Source organism: Cololabis saira, chromosome 6, assembly GCF_033807715.1.
Source record: "Cololabis saira isolate AMF1-May2022 chromosome 6, fColSai1.1, whole genome shotgun sequence".
Taxonomy (NCBI): domain Eukaryota; kingdom Metazoa; phylum Chordata; class Actinopteri; order Beloniformes; family Belonidae; genus Cololabis; species Cololabis saira.
Window position 1 is genome coordinate 20,477,173 of NC_084592.1, and position 24,380 is coordinate 20,501,552.

At 37.1% G+C, this 24,380-nt stretch overlaps 2 protein-coding genes across 6 annotated transcripts in view; both read left to right on the forward strand.

Annotated features, from left to right (window-relative positions):
- Nucleotides 1-3,937: 3,937 nt before the first annotated feature.
- On the forward strand, nt 3,938-8,989 carry cd302 (CD302 molecule). Its single transcript, XM_061723591.1, has 6 exons — nt 3,938-4,063; nt 5,719-5,844; nt 5,953-6,063; nt 6,451-6,633; nt 6,809-6,829; nt 6,925-8,989. The coding sequence occupies exons 1-6, from the start codon at nt 3,985-3,987 to the stop codon at nt 7,125-7,127; spliced, it is 723 nt and encodes a 240-aa protein (XP_061579575.1). The 5' UTR covers nt 3,938-3,984; the 3' UTR covers nt 7,128-8,989.
- A 5,419-nt stretch (nt 8,990-14,408) lies between these two features.
- The window catches only part of LOC133445978 (bromodomain adjacent to zinc finger domain protein 2B), a 49,159-nt gene continuing 39,187 nt past the window's right edge, over nt 14,409-24,380 (forward strand). For all 5 annotated transcript variants that reach the window (XM_061723592.1, XM_061723594.1, XM_061723593.1 and 2 more), the window contains exon 1: nt 14,409-14,514. The gene's annotated coding sequence lies outside the window, so the exon portion shown is untranslated. The remainder of the gene's footprint in view (nt 14,515-24,380) is intronic.

Sequence of the window (24,380 nt, forward strand, 5' to 3'; positions counted from 1 at the left end):
CTAATTCAGTCGTCATTTCCAAGAGCCGTGAATGATTTTTGCAGCAAATCTCAAGTGTCACAGAGGTAGTAGCTTTGTAGATTTGGTTATTTATATATATATATATATATATATTTTTTTTTTTTTTTATTTATTTTTTTTTTTTTTCTAACAGTTGGACAATGAATTTGGATGTTGCTGGAGCTTGGCTGAAGTTGCAGAAATCTGCAATCCAAAGCCGTCCCTCGCTTTTAGCAGATATTTCTAATAAGGAAGCCAAAAACCAGAAAACACCCTGAAAATAACATTTTGGTCTTTTTATTTTTAATAAAACAGTTACATTTGTAAAAGCAAACACATTTCTACAGGAATGGGTGGAAGAAGATCATACAATTATTTCTAACTTAGTCCTCATAATTATTACCTATTTGATGGATTCAAGATACAGTTAAATGCAGAGATGACTATAAAACTGGAAGAAAAAAAGAACATCTGTTTAGTTATCCGTCGGCACACCAGCTGTCAGAGGTCACTTTGCTGTCAGTTTTTCCCAGAGAGCAGACTTCACCGACGTGCTCTCTACTTTTCCCATTAATCAGTCTCTCGTGTTCACTCACTGAATTAATGAGACGTTATTATCTCTTGCATTTGGCTAGAAAGAAACACGTGTCAGAGGTCAATCAGGCTGTCTTCCGAAATGTGATTTAAAATAAAAATTAAAATGAGCTGCTTTTAAACAATAAACAGCTGTGATTTCAGTTTTTTAAGCTTTAAAAACTAAGTTTGGAGCGAGCTCAGCTTTGTCTGAATATTCCTTTGTGCTAGAAGTTAAGCAGCTTGTTTTGTTGAGATGGACTACCAGTATTTATGAACTGCTCTGCCTTTAACCCCAGAGGGTGAAGACCGGGTCTGTACAATATCAACACTGTCACATGGTGGTGTTGACAACAAGCATGGCCTGGACGGAGAGGGTTTTAGTACCGGGGCGGTGGGGAGGGTTCAGGGTAGCGTAGGACCGGAGCAGGCGGGCACTCACAATAGCTTGGACGTGGCCGTCTGTGAGCAGGCCTCTCTCCGTGGCAGATGGGTCCCCCGCAGTATCCTGCAGAGTGTTGTGCCACCCTACGGGAAGCCCCCAGCTCCAGACGAGGAGCAAAATTCACGCTCGAGCTGTCAGTGTCTGAGCCACATGCTCCTACAAGCAGGGGAAATAAACCCCCCCCCCCCCACACACACACACATCTACGGGGGTTGCAGGCATCCCTTGTTCACACCCTGTCTGATGCTCATGTGAAGGAAACAGCTTTCTCTAACTCTGTGAAGTCCGTTATTCAGGCAGTACTAGTATAGTTTGAATTTTATGAAATGAGCCCCTTAACAAAAAACTCAGTATGAAGGAATCTGTCGTAACTAAAAGCTTACTTTCATCAGTTTGACTTACGCAAACATTTGCAATCAGTTTTAACTCTACGTGTAACTGAAAAGAGAACAAAGACGACATAAAATGTTGAATCTGAGATTTAAAAAAAAGAGTAAATAAGACATGCTACATGCAGCTCCTTGTCAGAAAACAATTCACATGCCAAAGCCACCATTATCATCATCAGGATGTGAATTAGAACGGATGGCATGTGTCACTAGTCGCCTGTGGAGGCACCATTAATACTCTAAGATGTAATATATACACAGTCCTGGGAACAACTTATGTTGCCACCCAGACAAGAGAAGCCTTCTCTTGGTCCAGAAAAGTAATGGCAAAGCACATTATACAAATATGACTGTGTGTGCATTGTTGTATAGTTACAAAAAGGAATAAGTCAAAAAAGAACCTGTACTGCTGAGCAGCTGAAACCAAGCTTAAGATCAAACTTAATTCACTCTATTTGCTTAGTGCCAATTCACAACAAAAGTAATCTCAACGCGCTTTACTCAGAAAACAAATTAATTTTAATCAAATTGAGGAAAAAACAATTCCAGTTCATTGACGTTTATTTAATCAAAGTGATTCCAATAGAGCCCAGATTCTGAATTCAGTAATACATAAAAATGACCTTGCTAAGATTGCATTTAATTTTCACTTTGGTGCAGTCTCCCACCCTGAGCAAGCACAAGGCAACAGTGGAGAGGGGAAAAAAACTCTAGCAGAACCAGATTCAAGAGGGCAGCTGTCGGCATCAACTGGTTGGGGGTTTTAAGACGGCAGGAGGGAGACTTCAACAAGATAATAATGTTAATTACAATAATAATGACATATATGGTAGGCTACATACAAGAAGAAAAAAAGAGAACAGTGAGGAAAGAGCTGAGTGCATCATGGGAAGTCACCCAGCAGTATAATCATATAGAATGCGTAACTAAAAGAATGGTTCAGAGCACCCAAGCCAGCTGTGACTATAAGCTTATCAAAAAGGAAAGTTTTAAGCCAAATATTAACGGTAGATATGGTGTTCTGCCCTGAACAAGAGGAGCATGATAACTGAAGGCACTGCCTCTCATTCTACTTTGAGAAACTAAATGGCTTCATATGTAAGAAAACTTTCCAATTCAATCCTGGATTTAACAAGAAACCAATCACACATTTACATTACATTAACTGGTATCCTCTGATGCTGGTGCTTCTCAGTGATAAACATTTCTTCATTTGGTCATTTACCCTTAATTTACTGTACATGAATGAGAAAAAAGTGATATACTGTATATTTTCATTTAACATGGTACAGTAAATACCAAAAGTTTGGACACACTTCCACATTTGTTTCAATGAGAAGGTGCGTCCAAACTTTTGGTCTGTACTGTATATCTTTATAACTATTTATAACTTTAACTATTCGCAAATTATAGAATCCACTTTTTATTTATATTTTTAACAGCACACAAATATTATTTAAATATTAGGGAAGAAAGTGGCGTTACAAAAAAACAAACAAAAAAAAAACAGTTTTCCTATCAAGTAAACAGAATTGATTCTGATGAGACTTAATAAATGCATCAGCATTTTGCAAAGTCTTCATTGGCAGAAAAAATACAAATTAGAACATTAGAAATATAAATAATCCATAAAAAAGATTAAATCAAAATGATATCATAGTGATGTCAATCAATCAATCAATCAATCAATCAACCAATCAATCAATCAATCAATCAATCAATCAAACAATCAATCAATCAATCAATCAATCAATCAATCAATCGGGTAAAAATCTTGTTTGTGCAGGCTCATCATTTTCAGTTAAAAGATAGACATAAAAACAAAGTGCATAGTGCATGAATAATCTGCATAAAAACATAAAACAATACGTGGAATAAAAAGATAGAAAAACGATAAATAGTCTTGGGCTTGTGTGTATAATATAAAAAATCTCTGTTTGCAAGAGACACGCTCAGTTCAGTCTGTCACCAGAACTATGTCTTGTTCAGCAGTCTATTTGCTGACAGATAAAAACTGTGTGATTTAAAAAGGACTGTGCATCAATAAAACTCGCCCAAAATTTTAAATAATTGTCCATATAAAGCCAAAACTATATAAACATAATCCATAATCTATGTCAAAAAGTATATAATATAATATAATATAATATAATATAATATAATATAATATAATATAATATAATATAATATAATATAATATAATATAATATAATATAATATAATATAAATTGACATTTGCAAAACTGTGTGTACAGCGCCATCTACGGGTTTCTATGTGCAAATTATAGACAGTGAATGGCTCAAGTAACGTACAAATCTGCTGCCCGTTGACAGTAAAACTACTTGAAAGGAAACACTACCTTAATTGTGCATGTCTAATTTTAACGACACTGACAATCTGTAATCTTTCACTGATTCTTCCTTTTACCATGTTCTAACTGAAGGCAGTAGATATGATTGACGTGTGCTTCGTCCAATGGTTGTCCGTGTTTGCAGAAGTGGGCGGGGCTGACACTTGAGTCCACCGCCGTCAGAACAACAACAGTCAGACTGCAGCTCGTGATTTCTGCAGCCACCATGGAGTCACGGACCAAAAGTCCTTTACTAATCTTTGTCCTAGTCTTCTGTGGTCACCTGCAGCTGGGTCGTACGGGAGGTAAACCTTTAAACCTTTTTTTATACGAGATAAACGAACAGGGTATATTTTGAAGACGTATTAAGCCTGAATATTATGGTTCTGCGTTAAATCGACGCAGAGCCTACGCCGTAGGTTGCGCGTCGCCGCGTACCTTACGGCGTAGGCGCTGCGTTGGTGTAACGCGGAACCATAAATCAGCCTTTATATGCGGGTGTGAGAATGCAACAGGCCTGATAGGACAGTGTGTTGAACTTTGTGCTCTTCTTTAACTGGTTTGATGGCAGGATTCACATCAAAAACCTTCCAGTAAATTTATACATGCAGCAGACGGGCGTGTAAACGCTGCTTTTAGCTTGGTTTGCTTATTTTTACCTTGAAAAGTTGAATTAAATGACCTTCTGGTTCCTGAATTTGCGAGTGTATCTACACTAAAGTATTGCGTCACACTTAAAGGTTAAAACAAATATCAACTCCTGACTAAAAATAAATGAATTTATACTATATATTAAGCTATATACTTTTGAAAGAGCCTGTGGAGGCACCATTAATACTCTAAGATGTAATATATACACAGTCCTGGGAACAACTTATGTTGCCACCCAGACAAACTTTTCTCTTGGTCCCGAAAAGTAATGGCAAAGCACATTATACAAATATGACTGTGTGTGCAATGCTGTATAGTTACAAAAAGAAATAAGTCAAAAAAGAACCTGGACTGCTGAGCAGCTGAAACCAAGCTTAAGATCAAGCTTAATTCACTCTTTTTGCTTATTGCCGATTTGGATATATATATATATTCTGATTAAATACTTTTGAAAGAACAGTATATGGTTAATGTCGTGTACAGTATATTGGGTCGACTTGACTAGATTTGATAGTTGTTTATTCAGTGTTTTTTCCAACTGTACATGTTTTTAAAACATCTTAGATTAAAGTGAAACTAAAATGAACACAAAGGGAACATGTCAGACACAATTTCCTACATAGAAGAAGAAGTGCCATGGTAAAGGGGAACAAAAGTCACAAGCTGAAACTCATGACAGGACAACAGGGCAGATTAAGACTCTGGAAAGTTCGTATAACAATGTTCTGGCTTGTCAGTATCTTCAAATTGCTATCAGAAGATGGTATGTTGTCCTCCCGAATCTCCTTTACCCCCCACAGCGATGCACGCAGCTAAGAAAAGTCATTCAAAAAGGGTGTTCAGGTCTTTCAATTTGTGGTGGAAGTTTAAGCACCAAAATAAATTTAACTACGAAACTGTGACCAGATGATCAGTATATAGTTTACAAGTCAGGGTGAAGGTGATCCGACAGAATGCTTTTTTTTAATCAGCTGATGAGGGTGTGAATAAATGCATCAGCAGTTGGAAAGTTTTCCTCAGCCAGGTAAAAAAATAAAACCCACGCCAGGGGCTTTGCTGAAGCAGCTGATTATCCTTATAAAAGCATTTGTGAACCAAAAGGGCATCCAAAGACAGTTGAGGCCAAAAAGAAGCCTTTTTTATTGATGTTTTTGGTCTTGATTTTTTTTTAAATAGGAGTGTACTACCCGAGGTCTAACATGGTGGTGCATTGTCACTGTTGATAGACCCATGAGGAGAAGTAAATGGGGAAAAACACCTCTGGTATGGACAAGAGGTCAAGTAACAGCCCTCTTCTTTTTTCTTTCAGATTGCCCTGCAGATGGACGCACCTGGGTACCCGATGAGGACAAATGTTACCACTTTGTCCACGGGAAAGAAGACCTTATCAAAAGTTACACCTTTGACAGAGCAAAGTCCCTCTGCCAGGGCTTTAGTGCGTGATACTTTCTACTTTTTGACTAATTTGATAAAAGTAAAACTAGCAGTGGGCTGTTTTTTCATCTTCTATGTATTATTCTGTCTTTTTTTTTCTTTTTTGTAGAGCTTCTGACTATCCAGAGTGCTAAGGAAAATGACTTTGTCATTCATTATAGCCCAGAAGTGTGGAAAAACAATGTCAACATCTGGCTCGGGATGTATTATGACGCAGACAGTAAGTATCATGTGATCCATGGACTGCACTAACATCCTGATCAGTTTCATAACACAAGAGTTGATTCTCGATAGCAATCAAACTGCGGTCAATAAAAATGACCAATCAAGATAACCAGGTGGAAAGCCTGTAATTATGATTGTTCAAAGAATGCAAGGAAATCCTGTGTTGTTGTTATTTTAAAGCATTCATGAGCAACAGCTGGGAATGCTTAACTTTCAGGCACAATAGAGGGTGTTTTGTGGAGGGGAAACAAGCATATCGCTCATTTCTTTCAATATTTTTTAGTGCTGTAACATATTCTAGTTTGGTTTCTGGGATTTTTTTGGAAAAAGACCAAAAGAAAAGCAAAAGTGATGCACCTCTCCCAAACTGTTGTCCCTTCAGGTGGAGGTATGAGATGGTTAAATGAGAAGCCTGTAACGTACACGAACTGGGAGTACAGCTCCGGTCAGTCAGACCTCATGCCCATGGATACATGTGTGGTTCTGCACAGCAGCTCGGGAAAGTGGGAAAACGTCAGTTGCACAGATGAAGTGGAGAATGGGGTCGTCTGCGAGGCCGTTCAGGGTAAGGTCTTTATGCGACACTTTTATATTAGCTGATTTTTCTGTTTCATTTTTTTCACAGAAAAAGCTGATTCATGAGTTTCTACAAGAATTTCAGCGTCTGACCTTTTTAAAGATTAGATTGGGTTTGTTGTTTCACCATGTGCTCTTTATCTTTTTTTCTTTTTACATTTCAGAGCCAGAGAAAGCCAAACACAGTAAGTTGAGCCTTACGGCAGTTATTCTGTGTATTCCCCTGTGATCTTGTGTTAATAGTCGGGACCTTCCTTGCATTGTTCCTTATCCTCCTCAGAGCCTAGTGCGCTGCTGTCCGCCCTGATCATTCTCAGCGTGGTGGCTATCGTGGGAGTCTCTGCGGTGATTTGGTTTGTGCACCAGAAGCACAATCTTGGCTCCACCGTCCTCACAGCGTTCGAGTACCACCCTCCGTTCCGAGTCCTGGAGAATGACGAGTCCTGTCTGGTGGAGACTGAGGAGACTGACAGCATGCCGTAGGAGAACTTTCTCTCGGTTTCACAATTTAAAAAAAGAAAAAAAGTCTCCTTCTCAGTGGGTGGCTATTTTAGATGCTAAGACAACTGCTAAGTCAACTGCTCAAACTGTTTTGGGTTAAACACAATGACTGGATAGTGAAGCATGATTGGGAGCAAAGCAAGCTTAGTGATCCACACCTCTTCACTAAGGCACAAAAACATCTCACTACTGCTTGTTTAGCTGTCTGCATTAATGAAAAATTATCAGTACACTTTTCAGATTTGTGCATTTTTATCCGAACATGCAGTACCATCAAATTATGCTAGGGACAAGGCACTACACAGTTTCCCTTCGTCGTATAATAAGCTTACTTCTCTTCTTTTTTAGAGAGTGATCTGTTGTATCAAGTGCAAAGCTTACCTGTTTTTTGTGAGGAAGTAAAAAGAAGTTCAGTCTCTAGGCCGTTCCACTGATTAAGTATTGCACTCCTGCAAAATTAGGAGACGAACAAGAGGAAGATTAATTGAAAAGGGCCAGTATTTTCAGCAGAATTGAATGTATATTGATTTTTAGTATGTTATACTTGTTCAACTCACTTAATAAATAAATAAAATGCAGGTGCCAAATTCAAGATCACCTTAGCTTATTAATGTTCTTCAAAGTGGGCCGTTTACATGTGCACCAGATTGCTGATCGCAGCGGCACTTTTTGGATTATCCTGGATATGTGTTGCACATGTAAATGGCATGCCTTACTTTAAGATCTCCTGATTTTGAGAAATGTAGATTTATTAACTGGAGTTCTCTGATAGAAACCAAGCCATGTTGGAGTATTAAAGCCTTATCCAGGTTTTTGAACATTCGTTGGATGTAAAAAGATGTGTGGACATTCACCACGGTCACTATTTGTAGAGACGGGACTATTGTCACAAGTTATCGCCAGCACACGGAAGGGAAATGGCTTAATGGCCTAAAAAAGATTTTAGTGTCAGTAATTGCATGGTTGTTTCATGCATGTAGATAAAATGAAGTCACATTGTCCATAAAGCTTCTGTTTTTTTTTCTGTATTAAAGACAAATGTTGTAGTTTCTCTTCATTGTATTAAAGTCCCCATGAAATCAGATTTCTTGATATAAATCTTTGTATATGAGCCATATAGAACTATAAATTGGCAATGAATGGGTATATGGCCTTACAATGACAAAAAATAAGTAATGCTGTCGTTCTTAGCTCTATTTTTACCTGTGGTCCTGGAAAACAAGTATTTAATCATCCTGCACTCAGGGACATGGACTAAATTTGAATCCACTATATATAAGGTTTTTCTTTCAAATTTATAATTTTAATTAGGGCACAGGATACAGAATTGTAGAGGAAACCTCAAAATGACCAATAGCAGACTGTTCCTCTTTATCAGGAAGTCGGGGGAGTCAACGTCACTAACTTCTGTTTTTATTGGAAATCTGTGGAAACCCAGAGGCAACGGCTACCCTACTAACTCTTTCATGGTGACTTTAAATGGTTTGGGATGAATGTTTCTGCCTTTATGTTTATTTTTCTGTGTCAGCAGTTGGAAAATGCAGTATATTTTTATGTGAAGTGTATTCTTGCTTATCTGTGAAAAAGAAGCAATCTAAGTCTTCCCAATTCATTATGAATGTATTCTCCCACTTTGGACTCTGTAACTATTTCCAAAAAAAGGTATTTCTTACACTTTTCTAAATAAAATTCAGATGTAAAAGTCACAAAAAGACTTAAAAATGAATGAAATGAATATTTTCAAAAGTAAAAACACTTGCTGTATGTGCAGAATGGAATGACGGTTAGTTTTGCATGATCTGAGTTCTTGTCTGCTTTCACATAATAAAACATGATTGACTGTATGTTTTATGTACTTTTTTGATGCAATGGGTCCGAATCAAAAAGGGGTTCTAAGCAGTACTTGGACGTATTTACAAAAGGATTCTGCTACCAAATCCACATTCAAAGATTGTCTCTTTGACAAAAGGACTGCCTGCTCTGATGCGTGTAGAACGCCCCTCTCATGTGTCCATGCATAATTAAGGCAAAAAGATGAATTAGGACACAGAACTGGGGATGGAGCCTAATTAGATCTGAAAGGGTATCTAAATCACTGTCATCTGAGCTGTGTCACTCTATAAGTCCTGTGGCTCTGTTGACATCTCAACACGGGGAAGATGAAACTGAACTGACAGAAGTCGGCGGGACATGCTTTTCAAGCACGTCTAATTTTAGACTTCCAGGAAGTCTTGTCATCTGAGAAATTCTCTTCAAATGTTGGCCGCAGATGCCACATGGACCTCACATTCTTTTGATGTTTTTAGCACCTTGTGGTAAATTCTTAAAAAAAAGGCAGACGTGGATCAAGAGAGATTTGAAAAGCATCCACCTTGTTTTACCCCATCAGCCTTTCAGGGTAATGTCGAGGTTTGGCCACCAGATGGGACACTAAAACGTGCTTATGGCTTTCTCTATCCACCATCACTAAAAGGAACTATTTTCTGTCTTATATTAATGTGGGCCTGCTAGATCTGTTAAAAAGTGTCTACTGAACACGCATGTATTTTAATGCACATATGTCTTTAATGACATGAGCTACAACAAAGAAAAATTACAAACTCACAGGTAACAGTATATTTTATACATGTTTGTAAGTTTATTTTTGATTACCCTTTTGAAGTCTAAACCACTTACTTCTCCCAGGCTTATGCCATTCATCCCGTCACATGCCTGCAACCTCTTTTTCTGTGTAACTGGGACACGATGTATGTTATTGCCGCAGAGGGGATGCTGTTTCATCACAAAAGCTGCGACGGCCTATTTACACTCAAATAACAACAAATGAATTTAATTCACACATCTGCCACACACCACTGCTTGGAGCAGGAAGAGGTCGACGCCGACCCAGAATGACCAATTAAAATAGACATTGGTATGCATGATGAGACACACGTGGCAGATGGAATTAAACAGAGCAATGCAGGCTTGTAAAATCATCAGATATATGAATTATCCTAATTATGTTTAAATAAAATCCATTGTCTTGCTCTTAAAGGGGGGTTGGCAATGCAACTGGAAAAGCTCATTGATTCTGTCCTTTTCTATAAAAGGTATTTAGCATAAAGGAAAGTCAGAACTGCTCTTTGCTTTGTATGATTTTAAGTCTATGTCCTTTTTTTCCCCACAGGATTCTGCTCCCCAACACACACACATACACACCTATATTATGCAGCACAGTTTAATTAAAAGGCTGGAAAAAAACAAGGATGCTATGCAGGTAAATGCTCACTGACCAAGACATATACAAAGACAAAACTGCTGCTCTACACTTCTTTCTACCTGAAAGCATTTTCTCTAAATTAGCTTTAATCCCATGTCTAAGATAAACGCTTAAACCTCTCCTCTGAATATACATAAGTATTTCTTTATTTTCTCTTGTTTGATTCAAACTAAATGCTGAAAATGTGCATCTCATAATCATTTTTAAAGGTACAATGTAACCCAGAGGTAGAGGCGTACAATTCTGCGCCTGAAAACTAACCTCGATGTTCTGTTAAATTTTAAATTAATGATCCCTGCAAAATCATGCATCTCTCATAGTGTGGGTGCAAACTCAAAAGATGACACTGTGCCATTTTCTAAATCAAATGCATTATCAGTGCTGGAAGGCTTTTGTGTTAAAGGGATCAGAGGAGTGTGCGCTGACATGATTAAAATCTGTATTTATTAATGTCAGGGAAATAAAAGGATTGCAGTGGATTCAACTGATGAGCCTGGAGGGGAATCCGTAACCATCTGTGGACAGATAAAGTAATAAAACAAATAAATGCCTTAGTTAATTTTTCTCTCAGTCTCTGCAGGGATGATCTTTGCAGTGTTTCTGATATCTCATTATACTTTCTAATCATGATGCTTTAAAAAAAAAAAAAATCTGTCTGAAGGGGACAGATCATTTGCCCTTCCCCCAGCTTGCCGCTGGCATGGCAGCAACAGACAAATGACCGAGGAGGGCTGACATTTGGATTTTACGTGACACTGCTCTCATCTCCTCCCTCGTTAATGCTCTACAATTAAAATACCAGGTATCGTGCGGCCTGATGGACAAATTCATCAAATCATTGCTTTCACCCTCATCATATGCTTTCATCCATCCGTTCCTATGTATAGACTCTGCTTCCAGAAGCTCCAGTGACAGCAATGACTACAAGGACATAAAATTGAAAGGAAGAAAAATCAATAAGCTCAAGGGACAACAAATTATAAAATAAATCAATTTAAATTACGTGTGCTCAACAAGGACTTCTCTTTTTTTACCACATGCTAATGCTTAAAAAAACAACACCTAAAGTTCCATTTAGAGTATAATAATAAATCTATCTTGAGGTTTTTCCGTGTATGTCGTGATTTAAAGCTCTGTTTTCACAAACGTTTCTGTTTTAATGGTTACCAAAAGATGATAATTATGATAATAATAAAAAGATTCAAGTTAATTATCGGCCAAAATGCAGACGTTGTCCCAATATGTTCAACATGTTATGTATCTGCCTTCTTTTTTAATATATATATATATATATATATATATATATATATATATATATATATATATATATATATATATATATATATATATATATATATATATATATATATATGTATATATATATATATATATATATATATATATATATATATATATATATATATATATATATATATATATATATATATATATATATATATATAAACTGTATAAATGTATTTGCTCATCAGTACAGTATCATGAACATCACTTTTTCCAATTTTTTGTGCCTGTTTTTCAAAGATGTTTTCATGTATAAAGTTGGACTTCACTACAGAATCAAATACTCTTAACAAGACGTTATTTTGAAAGTTGGTTTTATTTGCATATATCAGTCTACACACTAAATGCCTGAATCTTGTGTGTGCTTTTCAGTGTGCTTCCAAATGCAGCAGCATGCGTGTTTAAACTTCATTTCTAATAATTTTGGGTAAAATAACTGACATCAGCGACGCTTCCATAAACCTTTGATATTATCTGATAATTCAACCTTGCGTTTTAAGTTGTTTGATGACATGTTCACCAGTGTGTCAATTGGAAATAAATATGTGTACTGGCACTAGTAGCAGTTTTACACCTTTGCACTGAGGATGATTTGAACCGCTGACAGCGACAGACTAGGCCGGATTATCCATATACTGAACCGGGCGAGCGCCCAGGGCCACCAGCCAATGAGGGGGCACAGAATCAAATGACTAACTGGACCATATATGTCATATTTTGTTATTTTCTCTATATATTTGCTGGAAGAGGAGCGTTTGAGTGAGTGCCTTAACAACTTAAAACCTTGAATCTAACAGCCTACACATTGCTATTTTATTCATGTGCTGTTCCCTACCTTCACATCAGCTCATTCAGTAGGCCTGTTTGATTGTTTAGTCATATGCTGTAATAGTTTTGCATGTAGTCCTCAGACAGGCCATATATGATTGAAATGATGATGTTTAACATGTGGTGTTACATTGGCATGTGAGTTGGATTCTGATTGGAGCATCAGTGTAGTATGGCGTTTGTACACTCATGTCTATCTGTGGTGTCTAATTATGTCTTGCTGCTTTTAATGTTGATGTAAAGCACTTTGAATTACCTTGTGTTGAATTGTGCTATATAAATAAACTTGCCTTACCTTGCCTTGCCTTAAGAAGGGACACATGGAACACGACTTTAACATTTTCCGAAAATAACTTTGTTACATTTGTTACTTTGTTACATTACAATACAAAACACTGTTGTGTTTTGTATTGTAATACCTGCTCTGAACTTCTTAAACCTTACCCACCACAAATACCCCGTATTATAATAACAAACTAAAACTAATACTGAAATTAATGGAAACTAATGGAAAAATACAAAACTATAAGTCTGGATACCCACTAATCAAAACTAAAGTAATGACAGAAAAACATTACAGATCTGAATCATAACATAAATTTCATTAATACAAGATAAATAACTGGTACATGTGCTACCTGCCGGGCACGTGATGAGGGCCTGCCAGGTGCATGTCAGGGAGGGGGATGTATGTTCATCATATCATTTTATTTAGCTGAATTATTATTAATTGTTAGATGATATTGGTGAATGAATGGCACGATAGGTCCACACTTGAAAATGGAAATCTTTTTTTTTAAGGCCTTTGACAGAAGGACCCTTTGGGCATCTGGGCAAAGGGAGCGGGCATGGGTGCAGATCCCGGGGGGGACGGGGGGACATGCCCCCCCCCAATTTCTGAAAAACATGAATTGTCCCCCCCAATAAAAATACGCTAAATTATTCAAAATTGAAAAAATGTTTTTTCAGACTTAAAGGTTGACTATGTAGAATATTTATTAAAAATATATTTCTACAAAAATAATACATCCACGGTGCGTTTTGAGGTGTACAGAATGAAAGTATTGCTACTCCATACATTTTTTTTTTAGTCTGAATTAATATTTTTTAAATTTTTGACAGGCTCGACAATGACTTTTTGTCAACTTTCTGTTTACATTCGTACCTGCCCGTAGCCAACATGTGGCTCACTTCTCCTTTGTTTTCCTGCCTCCTCCCGGTCGTATGCGTCTGTTTTCAACGAAGCCTTTTCAATAATCAATCAAACATAAAGTAGTCCCATAGGATAAAAGGAAGATGGTGAAAAGAATTTAAGATGAGTAGACACTACATGCCCAAAACCCTTAAAATTATGATTTACAAATATAACACTTAAGTAAAGCAGTGTGTGTGACACACACTGTTGGCTGTTTAGAACAAATAAACTAGAAATGTAAGCACAATAAACGATTCCCTGTGCAGTATTTTTTGGCGAGCCTTTACCAATTTATGGCATGGTATGAGTTGCATATTGGCAAAAAATTAAAAATTAAAATCACGTTGGTGCCCCCCCCAATCCTGACATCGGGTCTGCACCCCTGGGGGCGGGTGCTTGAGCCTCCCCTCTGCACGTGCATGTTTATAATTAACCATAGTAAATTTCCCTTTTTTTTTTGCGTAAAATGTGGGAGGAGGGGGGGCACTCCAAGTGTGGTCACCCTGGAGAACCACACTGAGTTAATCCGGGTCTGGGCGACAGATTGAGCACGTGGCTGTCGATCTGACAAGGAAAGTTTGAACGGGGTGACGTCACGGCCCGGGTTGCCGGGGTGACGCGGAGGAGACGAGAGGACGAGCTGCATCTGCGGACGGAGCTCAGTCACTGACCGTCACCTCTGCTGTCAACAGCTGCGAAACAGCTCCAAACTGGGGAATAAGTCGCTTGCTGTGTCCGCCGGTCGTTGTTTTCAAAGAACTACAGGGACTTTCTGAGATAAGGTGAGGCTGTAACCTGAGTTTTGTTGGCTTAGTCGCAAAAATATTCCCGGTTAATTGTTTCACAAATTTCTGTCGTCGGGGCTAAAGAGCTAAGCTAGAGCTGCGTGGCTACAGCGGAGGTAGCATCCTTTTCTTCTGCACTTGCTGCACACCCACTCTTTAACACGGTCAGTTACGGCGAAAGGGCGATAAAAGTCAGACAAAGTAGTTTTTTCTGGGCCGTTGTCCAGGAAACGTGTAGAAACTGAAAAGTTGGATTTAAAAAAGAATGATACTTTGTTTTTATTTAAGATGATCGGTGATAACGCCACATTCTGTATATCTATGGGTTTCTTTTGAATTGTCATTGCGTAAAAGCATCATCGTGGGGTATTTTGTCTCCTACTTTGTCGTTTTATATTGTACAGTTTTCCTGAATTCCGAGGGCTTTCAGAACAGAAACTTTATTGAATAAGAGTTACAACTCACCGAGCAGTCTTTAGTTTTTTCTTCTTTACTACTTGGATCTGATGGGCCAGCGTTTATATAAATCGGGTATACAAAACTAGAAAATAGTATTCGAAATAGTAGTAAAAAAAACAAACAAACAAAAAACAATAACATGAAATATTGTTTTTTTTCATTAGTTTTTATTATTGTAGTAGTAAAAACAATAACATGAAATGTTAGTTTTTTGCATTAGTTATTATTATTATTATTATTATTATTATTATAGTAGTAAAAAACAAACAAACAAAAAACACTAACATGAAATTTTGTTTTTTTTGCATTAGTTGTTAATTATTCATTCTCGAGCTGGTCCAAGTTTGTATATTTTTCAGTTGATTGGTGGCTATAACCCATTATAACCACATGAAATCACCCTCAAGGGTTTAGAGAGCCGTAGTCCTGCATGTTTTGGATATCTCCTTGCATCAACACACCTGATTCCAATTAATGATCATCATCAGCTTCTCATTCAGGTTTGCACAAGTGTGTTAGTGACACAGTCCTTTGTATCAGGGTGTAAAGAAGCAGGGAAACATCTAAAACATGCAGGACTGGTTTAGTAGTACTACTCAGCAAATACATTTTTCTATGATAACCTTTTCCTTATTGTTGAAGCTAGGCTGTATTTCCCCCGTCTCCTGCTAAAGCACAGCCATTGCTGCAGCTGCTTTCTGGGTTGAAGTGTACCCTGAGATTGTCACACTATGCTGTCAGATAGAGAACAAAGCATTTGTCATTCTGGAATATTTAGAATTAAATATCCTCCATTAACAGTGAGTATCAGCTTCAGGTATAAAGTCTCGGAAAAGACAAAATCTGTAAAATACAGTTTTGACCTTTGTTGAGTTGTAATTGTGAGGAGTGCTTAATCTACACAAATGTAATAGATTTTAGAGTTGAAGCAAGATCTTTGCTGGTTTGATTCCAGTGCCAATAGTGCTAGGAAAATTGCAGTGCAATAGCTTTTGTTTCTTTGTCACGCATTTCAGATTTGTCATTTTGTCTGTTTGCCACAAGAACATCATGACTTAGTTTATGCTGAATTTCATGTGACCTCCTGTCTACGACAGCTCTGAACACATTCAGACTGGGACACAAGCCTTAACTTTGAGACCTCCCTCAATCAAAATTTTGTTTTTATGTTTTACATTTCCAAATGGAAGTCATTTTCTTTTCATTTTGACATATTGTTCATCAAAAAACAACAACAACAAAAGTAACTGCAGAATACCAACACATATCTTAAACTGAGACATTCAAGAACATGAACTTAATTGTTTTTTCACACCTGAATGTCGAAACCATTTATTTATTTTATAAACATGATCCTGCTGGTATTGTTTAATCTGCAGGGCATGCAGAGGACACAAATAAGTTTATATATTTTTGCAGTGACAAATTTAGAGACATGGGCAGCATGGGTTGTGTGTGTGTGGTGTTGGTTGGGGTGTTTCGTTGCATTTCCTGTTTGGTTAGCAGACTGTAACAATATTAAAGAAGAGGAAAACAGTTTAATTTTGTTATTACTTTAACAATATTTGTTGGGAATTGCAACCGGAGGTCTGAATCTCACCCTGGGACGAAATGCCAATCTTTGTACTACACGTTTCGCCCAGTAAAAGCTGGGATAGGCTCCAGCAGACCCTTGTAACACTGAATAGTATAAAGTGGGAATATATAATGGTAGGATACATTGATAATGGAATCACACATTTTTGCTGGCTTTGCAATTAGATTTGATGTTGTTTATTCTTCTAGTAATTTGATGCATCTCACTGTGAAGCATCCTCAAATTAATATATAACTTCACTTAGTTACATCTTTCGTAATAAATCCAACATGTATGGTAAATCTGGATTTCTGTTTATTTAAAGATTTTAATAAATAAGACACATTTAAAAAAAATTAAAATAAAAGGTTACATAATTTCATTGCCATTATTTGGGTTACCCCCTTCACTTCTGTATATACCTTCATTTATATGTGGATCAGTTGTTTCTGAAGTCCATCAGTCACATGCTAGGGTACTCGACTAGCTGTCTCATAGCATCCTTTACCAGGGCTTTTTTGATTGATTGAAGAATTTATTGAAGAATTGCATAGGATCAGGTACAGTTTCATGACAGTTTCAGGGCTTTGTGTTGGCTAAAGAGTCCAGGTCTTGCAGTTTCTATAAAGTACATTTTTCTGGTGGCAACATACAGTATGTTGCTGCCCTAAGGTATTCAACAGTTGGTGGAATCAGAGTTCACCATGACTGGAATAAACCACAAATATAAATATGAAATTTGCCACAGATTTGGTGGATTTCCTCAGTATAACAGAGATGGGAGGCAAAGTTTGGAGCTTCTTAATGATTTTTGGCTGGTAATTCAGTCTGGTTGTGCTCATTGAGGCTGGTTCATGTTTAGCACAGCTACCAGCACATATTTGTAGTGATATAAAGTATTTAATTTTTGAAAGGCAGGTTTTTACATTCGTGTGTTTTATGTCGATCTTGTTTTTCAACAAGCACTTTCAAAACATCCAATGTTTATTTTTTTTTAATGGTGACACATTTATATTATAAGAACTTTGAAGCTACACACCAATTTTTCTTTTTCCTTTTCCTTTTTGGTGTATTATGAAAGTTGAAGTTCATGCAACAATGTATTTGTGCAATTTTATTGCTCCACCGAGGCTGTAAAATCACCAGTTGATTGTATAGCTACTTAAATTTTTTATATGTTGAGCTGCAAACTCAAATACACTCGGTGACTACGTTGATTAAGAGAGTTGGTGTTAGTTCTTGGATGCCTCACACATTGTCTTTATTGTTATAGAAGTATACATAAAAACCACAAACTGTATAAGAACTGGACAAACTTCAAGTGACGTCACACATAGGTTTTCTGAAGAGTGGTTTTGAAGCCTCTTTTTCCTCTTACTGCGTGGTACCAAATGGACAGAACTAACAGGCTTGAGAAACCGGCTTGAACACGGCCACCATATGTCAGTTACAATTAGTTTTTTTAGCTTGGCTACATCAGAAACATCCGAAACATGTGCTGCCAGAGCTCAGAAAAAGACTTGTGGAGCTTTGCTGGGACCTGCAGTTGCTTGACTGGGTTGGACCTATTGCAGTTGGGTAAACCGTGTGGCGTCACAGGATGATTGACTGCAGGTCTCAGTAAGCATCCGTTGGAAGGGTCCTGAAATGAGTCGCTGTGGGTCCTTCAGCCAATCCATGCATTTAAAATGTCGTTTCAGTGGCAAAATCAGATATGACCATTTAGCCAACGCTTGGTTATCACACGCTGCCTGCTTTTAGCTCAGCTTTGTTGGACTATTCCAAGCTGACCCACAGGCAGTCACAACAGTTTGTTTATTAAATTTACAGCACAACAAAATATATTCTCATTAGAATATGAATGATTATGCTCAGTGCAAAAGTGTTAGCAGCTGGCCACCGATTTAAAAACTCCCTTAATTGTGCATACATTTCCACTTTTAAATAATTTTATCTGATGTGATACAAAAAAAAAGTCCCCCCCCGTAGTTGTCATGGATGTGAAATCTACCTATAGAGGCCAAACCGTCTTTTGAACCAGGATCCAAACAAACATTTGGACTCAGGCTCCAGTGGTTATTTGGCAAATTGCAACTTATTTCCTTGTTGGCTTCAAACCAGAAGTTGGAAAATTGGTTAAAACTGGTCTCTTCACCAGAATAATAAAGTGGAATGGACTTGAATTGAGCATAATTCATTCAGGTAAGTTAACTCCTTTTAGGTCAGAAACAATTATAGAGTCCATGTCCTCAAAACTACAGTGATTCAATATTAAACACAAAGACATTCAAAACACAATAAATTGCACCACAACCACAATAAGCCACTATCACAGATAATGAACAAATTGTACCAGTTGCTTAATGATCTTGTGTGAAATGAAGTGTTTCATGGGGGAAAATAAACAAAATAATTTAGAGCCATCTCAAAATGTCTGCCTTCTCTTTGGGATTTCTGCATTTATATTTCAAGATATTCATTCATTTAAACGGGTTAAAACACATTTTTATAAAATATATTGCTCTCCTTTCCCTCTCACCCTTTCAGAAGAAACGCATAAATGTTTGACGACATTAGCAGTTTGATCATACACTGTACCTGTTTGGTAGTCTAGCTACTAATGTGCTGTAGCTGTTTGTTAACATTTCCAAAGATCTTCTAATCATCGACAGATAGCCCAGAAGGCAGTTGTGTCTCATGTTGAAGAATGGTCTTCTTCTAAATGGAAGATGTAAGATTCAGTCCCCATTCCCACGTCCCAAAGTGCCTTTGGGCAAGACACTGAACCTGAACTCCAAAAGACTCATCAGTGAGTGCATGATTGTAGAGAAAAAAGGCAAAGCATTTGTGTTTATTGGGTAAATGAAAACACATTTTATTGCAGTTTTTTAAAATGAGGATATATGATTAAAAGGCACTATACAAATGTGCATGTGCACTCTTTACCACATGGCCATTTAGGTCAATCTAATGGTAAAAAAAGATGTCCACATAGTGTGTTGATAGATTAAAATAAAGGTGTACTTGCATGATGGCTTTTTTTTTTTAGATCTCCCATGTTTCCTTTGATGACACACACCATCAGTCATATTTTCGTTTGTTTCTGGCACCTTTGTTCTCTGCAAAATCAAGCTTATTTGTTTTATAGAAACAATCAGTAATTATCTTGCATGTGATGTTAGCACCTCCAGAATCTCAGTGAATTGTGAGCAAATCTTTGTTCAAGTAATATTCATAATTTAAATGGCTTCAGTAGCCAGGGCAGCAAGATAAATCAGATCACAACCTTGATGTGTTATGCATGCATCCATTAACTGCCAGTGAATCAAAAATCGGGTAGAAGGTCAGTGAATGTGTCTTATTCATTCATTATACAGGTCTTTGAAAGGCTTTGCAGAGACTAAAATGTTGTAAGCTCCTGACAAAAACAACACTTTGCAAGAAGAGCATGATGGTTAAATGAGAAAAATACTGAAGAGTTTTGTTCTTAGGTACTCCAAATTCTAATGAGGCCCCTTGCTGCCTTATTTGCATTATTTCTAAAAGAAATATGCAAAATAGGTCAAGTAAATTATACTTCACAGTATCGAAAGCCATGTTAAATTAGCATGGATGTGCTCAAGGTATAGATTAATAGACTGTAAGTGGTCCATCTTATCTATGAATCCATATTTTCCTAGACTTTACAGTTATTACATGTATTAGATGCATTTTCCTTTGTTACACTAGTCTGTCTGCTCAGCATTTCAAGTGAGCACAGAGAGAAACACTTCTGCTGCACCTCTCAATATGCTCTCACAGAATATGACACAACCCCCTTTTTATGGTCGTTCCTTCGGCTGTTTCATTGGCCTTTTGAAAAAGCCAGAGGGATGAAAAAAGTGACTGCTAATGATTGTTTCACCCATTTTCGCCCCGTCTCTCCTGTTCTTACCCTTTCCACAAGTTTGCACTCATTAATCAAAGATGCTGGTCTCCTGCTGAGGGGTGAGCTGCATGTTCATCAATTTGGCAGCCCGTTTTCTTTTTAAAGTGGTGCAGTGGCTTTTAATACACAAGCATAAATAAGTCTGTGTTCTTCATATGCAAGCCCTGAAGGTTAATGCTGTATAATTCCATGTACTCTCTTTGTCTGCTGTGATTGATGTTTTTAAACATGTAAGGTTTGACGGAAGTTCCTTTTTTGTAGGTCAGTGTTGACACTTCATGATAGGGTGAGCTGGAGGGGAGCAGCACAAGGGAGGTGGATTATTAGGAATATGTCAGGGAGATTACTCTTTTTCACTCATCTTCCTGGTCCATTTTCTCTGCCTTTCACAGTGTTTTATTTGAACCATCGATGCTTCTGGGACTGAATTTTTCCTGCTGTGTTAATAGGGTGGGGTTTTTTTTATCCCTGTTTTAAAAAATATTTAAATTCTGGTTGCTTGCTTTACTTGTTTGACTGGGTATTTGCATCCTTTACATAAGACATTTTAGGCCAGCTGAGAATGAATGAATTGACTACATATTCATTATTTTTAGTCAGATGGGTGCACTAATTCAGATTTAATACATGCAGACCTTTTATCCAGTGGTTGTTGTAAACAGTTTTACTCTAAGACAAAGACAGTGCGCCACAACCCCTCTTTTTATTGATCCTCATGCATTTAAAATCTTGTCACTGTTGCTATAAATGCCACCTATTTTAGCTCTGATAGGGATTCTGCTGAAGCTGCATTTTAAAAATTGAACCGTTTGATAACCACAAAGACCTATGGAAAAAGAAATTGTCATTAAAAATCCTGTTTTGTTTGAATCAATGTTTGGATCAATCATAGATATAACTATAGTACACAAAGTCCTCTTTTATGAGTTAGAACAACTGTATTACCTCTATAAAAGGCTTGTATAAGAAGAGAGCTGGTCAGTGGGTGAATAAGAGGAAGAAATTAAAATAATCTGTTGTGTCAGAAGTTTGAGGGTATGCGTATCAAAATTAAAGGTTTATAATTACTGCATAATGCAAGAGTAGTTAATAGAAATAAATCACCCTCACCAAAGAAGGGAAGCAATGAAGAAAATTAGAAATAGCCTAAGATAAACAACAAATATAAACAGTGGCATCACTTTTGATATCTTTATTAAAGTACTGCGTTTTGCAATTTTTTTTCTTTTAATCTCTAAATTTTCCTACATTTAATTATATATCCACACTTTTTTCCTTGTGTGTATTGTTTTTGCTCAGTAAAGCATTTGGGTTTATAAATACAGTTGGGTTGAGTTTGCTTTTTCCAGTTGGGGATTAGTCAGTGCATTTACATGCACTGAAAGAAAGTCAAATTATTGCTTTAGTCCAAGTGATATCGAAGTTTTAAAAGCCATGTATGCACCTTAGTCGGGCTGTAGTTGAACCGATCTGGAGTTCTTGAAACCGAGCTATTGGAGCCAGATGATGTGGTTCAAAATCAAGCTATTCCGGCATGTATGCGCAAACCACGGTTAGCCAACACAGTAGCAGAAGAAGACGAAGAATAGGGGTGGGCAAAAATATCGATATGGCAATTTATCGCAATACTTTGCTGGCCAATTCGATATTGATATTTAAAATTTTAATATAATTTTTTATTTTTTTCTCTCAAATAAATCATGTTTCAGATGGCTTGTAAATCCAGCAAAACTTTATTGAATATATGGGCTTAAATAATATAGTTAATGTTCATTTCAAGTTATGTTAATAATATGACAAAATATATGCAAATATGTTGTAACTTTAGCTTGTATAGTTACAATAAAACGCATTAATAATTTGAATTACATTGTTTTGACTCAGTTCGTCCCATGAATTATCACTATAATCTGATGTACGTGCAACTTGGATTTTAAGATGCATAATGCCTTTTACAGTTTTCAGCGAACTATGTATAACATCGTAGTATATCACGAAATTTGTATCGTATCGTGACTCAAGTATTGTGATGTGTATCGTATTGTGAGGTCCTTGGCAATAGCCACCTCTAACGAGGAACAACGAAGAATGATCACGGTTACTATGTACGAAATGTACAGAGCTGCTGCATCGTTGGTGGCCATATCTTCATGTGTTGTTCTCTTTCTACATCTGCTTCAAATCTTTGTTTACTAATTGTTCTAACTAACCAGAATGCCTACGCTGAAGGGCTTGTAGCACATCCAGTCTGGCTGACTCGAACCTACCTCACTCAATAATTCGATTCTCTTCCCGCACATGTAGGATTTATCAGAAACTCCAGTTAAATCCTTAGCTTGATTATTGCCAATGGCTTGATTTAGATGTGCATGTAACTATACTGACAGTCTTCAATGGGCTGTTGATACTTACCCTGCAATTATGCAACATGAAAATTGTGATGGCTACATGATTTGCAACATATGAGCAAATAATCCCTAAGTATATTGTTTATAGCACAATTATTCTTGCGTTTAACTACACAATGAACAATCTCCAGTGTAGTTAAAAGCAAGAATAATTGTAGAACATGTTTTGTTTTTACTCATGTTGTATGTTCGTGTGTGCTTGCACTTGCATTCTTTAAAGCAACAAGTCCTTCTCCATCTGCCCTATTCCGCGCTCCGCTCTCTGCATTTTGTCATCGCAGCGCTCACAAGACTTGTTAACAGTCTTCAGACCTTTAGTTAAAGTGTGTAGTAGGGAATTCGATCATAAGTGACCAACACTGATGCAAGGTTGTTGCGAGCACATTCCAAGATGGATTCAGATCCAATCACTCAGGAAGTGTTTGAAGATGGTCTGAGACTCTATTGTCCAATAGTGTGAATGCAAAAGCATGGGATTAGGCGGTCCCTGAATCCTAAGTGCTTCAGCATTGTTTCATTTGATTTTGTGCAAAAATGACCACAATAAAGCCCTTTGTTGTTTATTTTGGTATTTGCATCTGTTAAGGCTCTTTTCTTGTGTTGTATACAAGCCTGATTTGTATCACTCATTTCCTTTGTTGAATTAAGTTAGTAAAACAGTTTTTTGTGGTGAATATTTTGGTATTCACAGTTTCTTCTTGTTTTATTTACAGCTATTTCCAGCTTTGCTACCTTCTCAGACACACAAATGTTAATGCGAGGTCTGGACAGGGTCTATGTGTACTTTAGCTTCTCACTATATCTCACTGTATTATTTAGCATCTCAGCCATTAAATTGGGGTCTGGCATGTCAAGCTGTGAACATCCGTCTGATTGGCCAAGTATTTTCAGGATGAGCACAGTGTAAAATCATGCCACATGGAAATATGCTACCTGCCATACTACTTTTTATTGTAAGATTCCTCTTATTTTTGTAATATTGATATATTGCATGTTGATATTAGCTATTTTCAATATACTGTGCTACCTCAATGCAGTAGGTGCAGTTTGTAACTATGTAGTTGATGGATGACATCTTAGCTGGCTGCTGTCCTTAACTTGATCCCTAGATGTCAGAAACTGTTGCTTTTAGTGTTAAGATTTTACTTTGTTTATTTACTACATTATTGTCTCATGTGTGGAAAGTGTGAAGACTCATTTTACAACATTTTACCTTTACCTGTTTTATAATGCAGTTTTTTGCAGGTGTGACCAACTTTGAAAAAAAAACCCAACAATTGTTATGGGGAGGAAAATTACGTGTTGTTATTTTCAGCTGATTCCGCTTGTTTATTGGTTATGGTTTTTGTTTTGCCAAGATAAATTGACCATTAGAAGGCATACATCATGAGCATTGGGATGGCTCATTACCACTTAATGGAGGAACCCTTTTACAATAATTAAAATTTTCTATGGAGACTTTTCTCTGGATATTTTTCATTCCCAGTCTTGA

Excerpts from the sequence above, each read along its gene's own strand:
- cd302 (XM_061723591.1), top strand. The coding sequence starts at position 3,985 with ATGGAGTCACGGACCAAAAGTCCTTTACTAATCTTTGTCCTAGTCTTC. Across the intron at positions 4,064-5,718 it reads GCAGCTGGGTCGTACGGGAG|ATTGCCCTGCAGATGGACGC; the intron begins GTAAACCTTTAA and ends TTTTTCTTTCAG. Across the intron at positions 6,830-6,924 it reads GCCAGAGAAAGCCAAACACA|AGCCTAGTGCGCTGCTGTCC; the intron begins GTAAGTTGAGCC and ends TATCCTCCTCAG.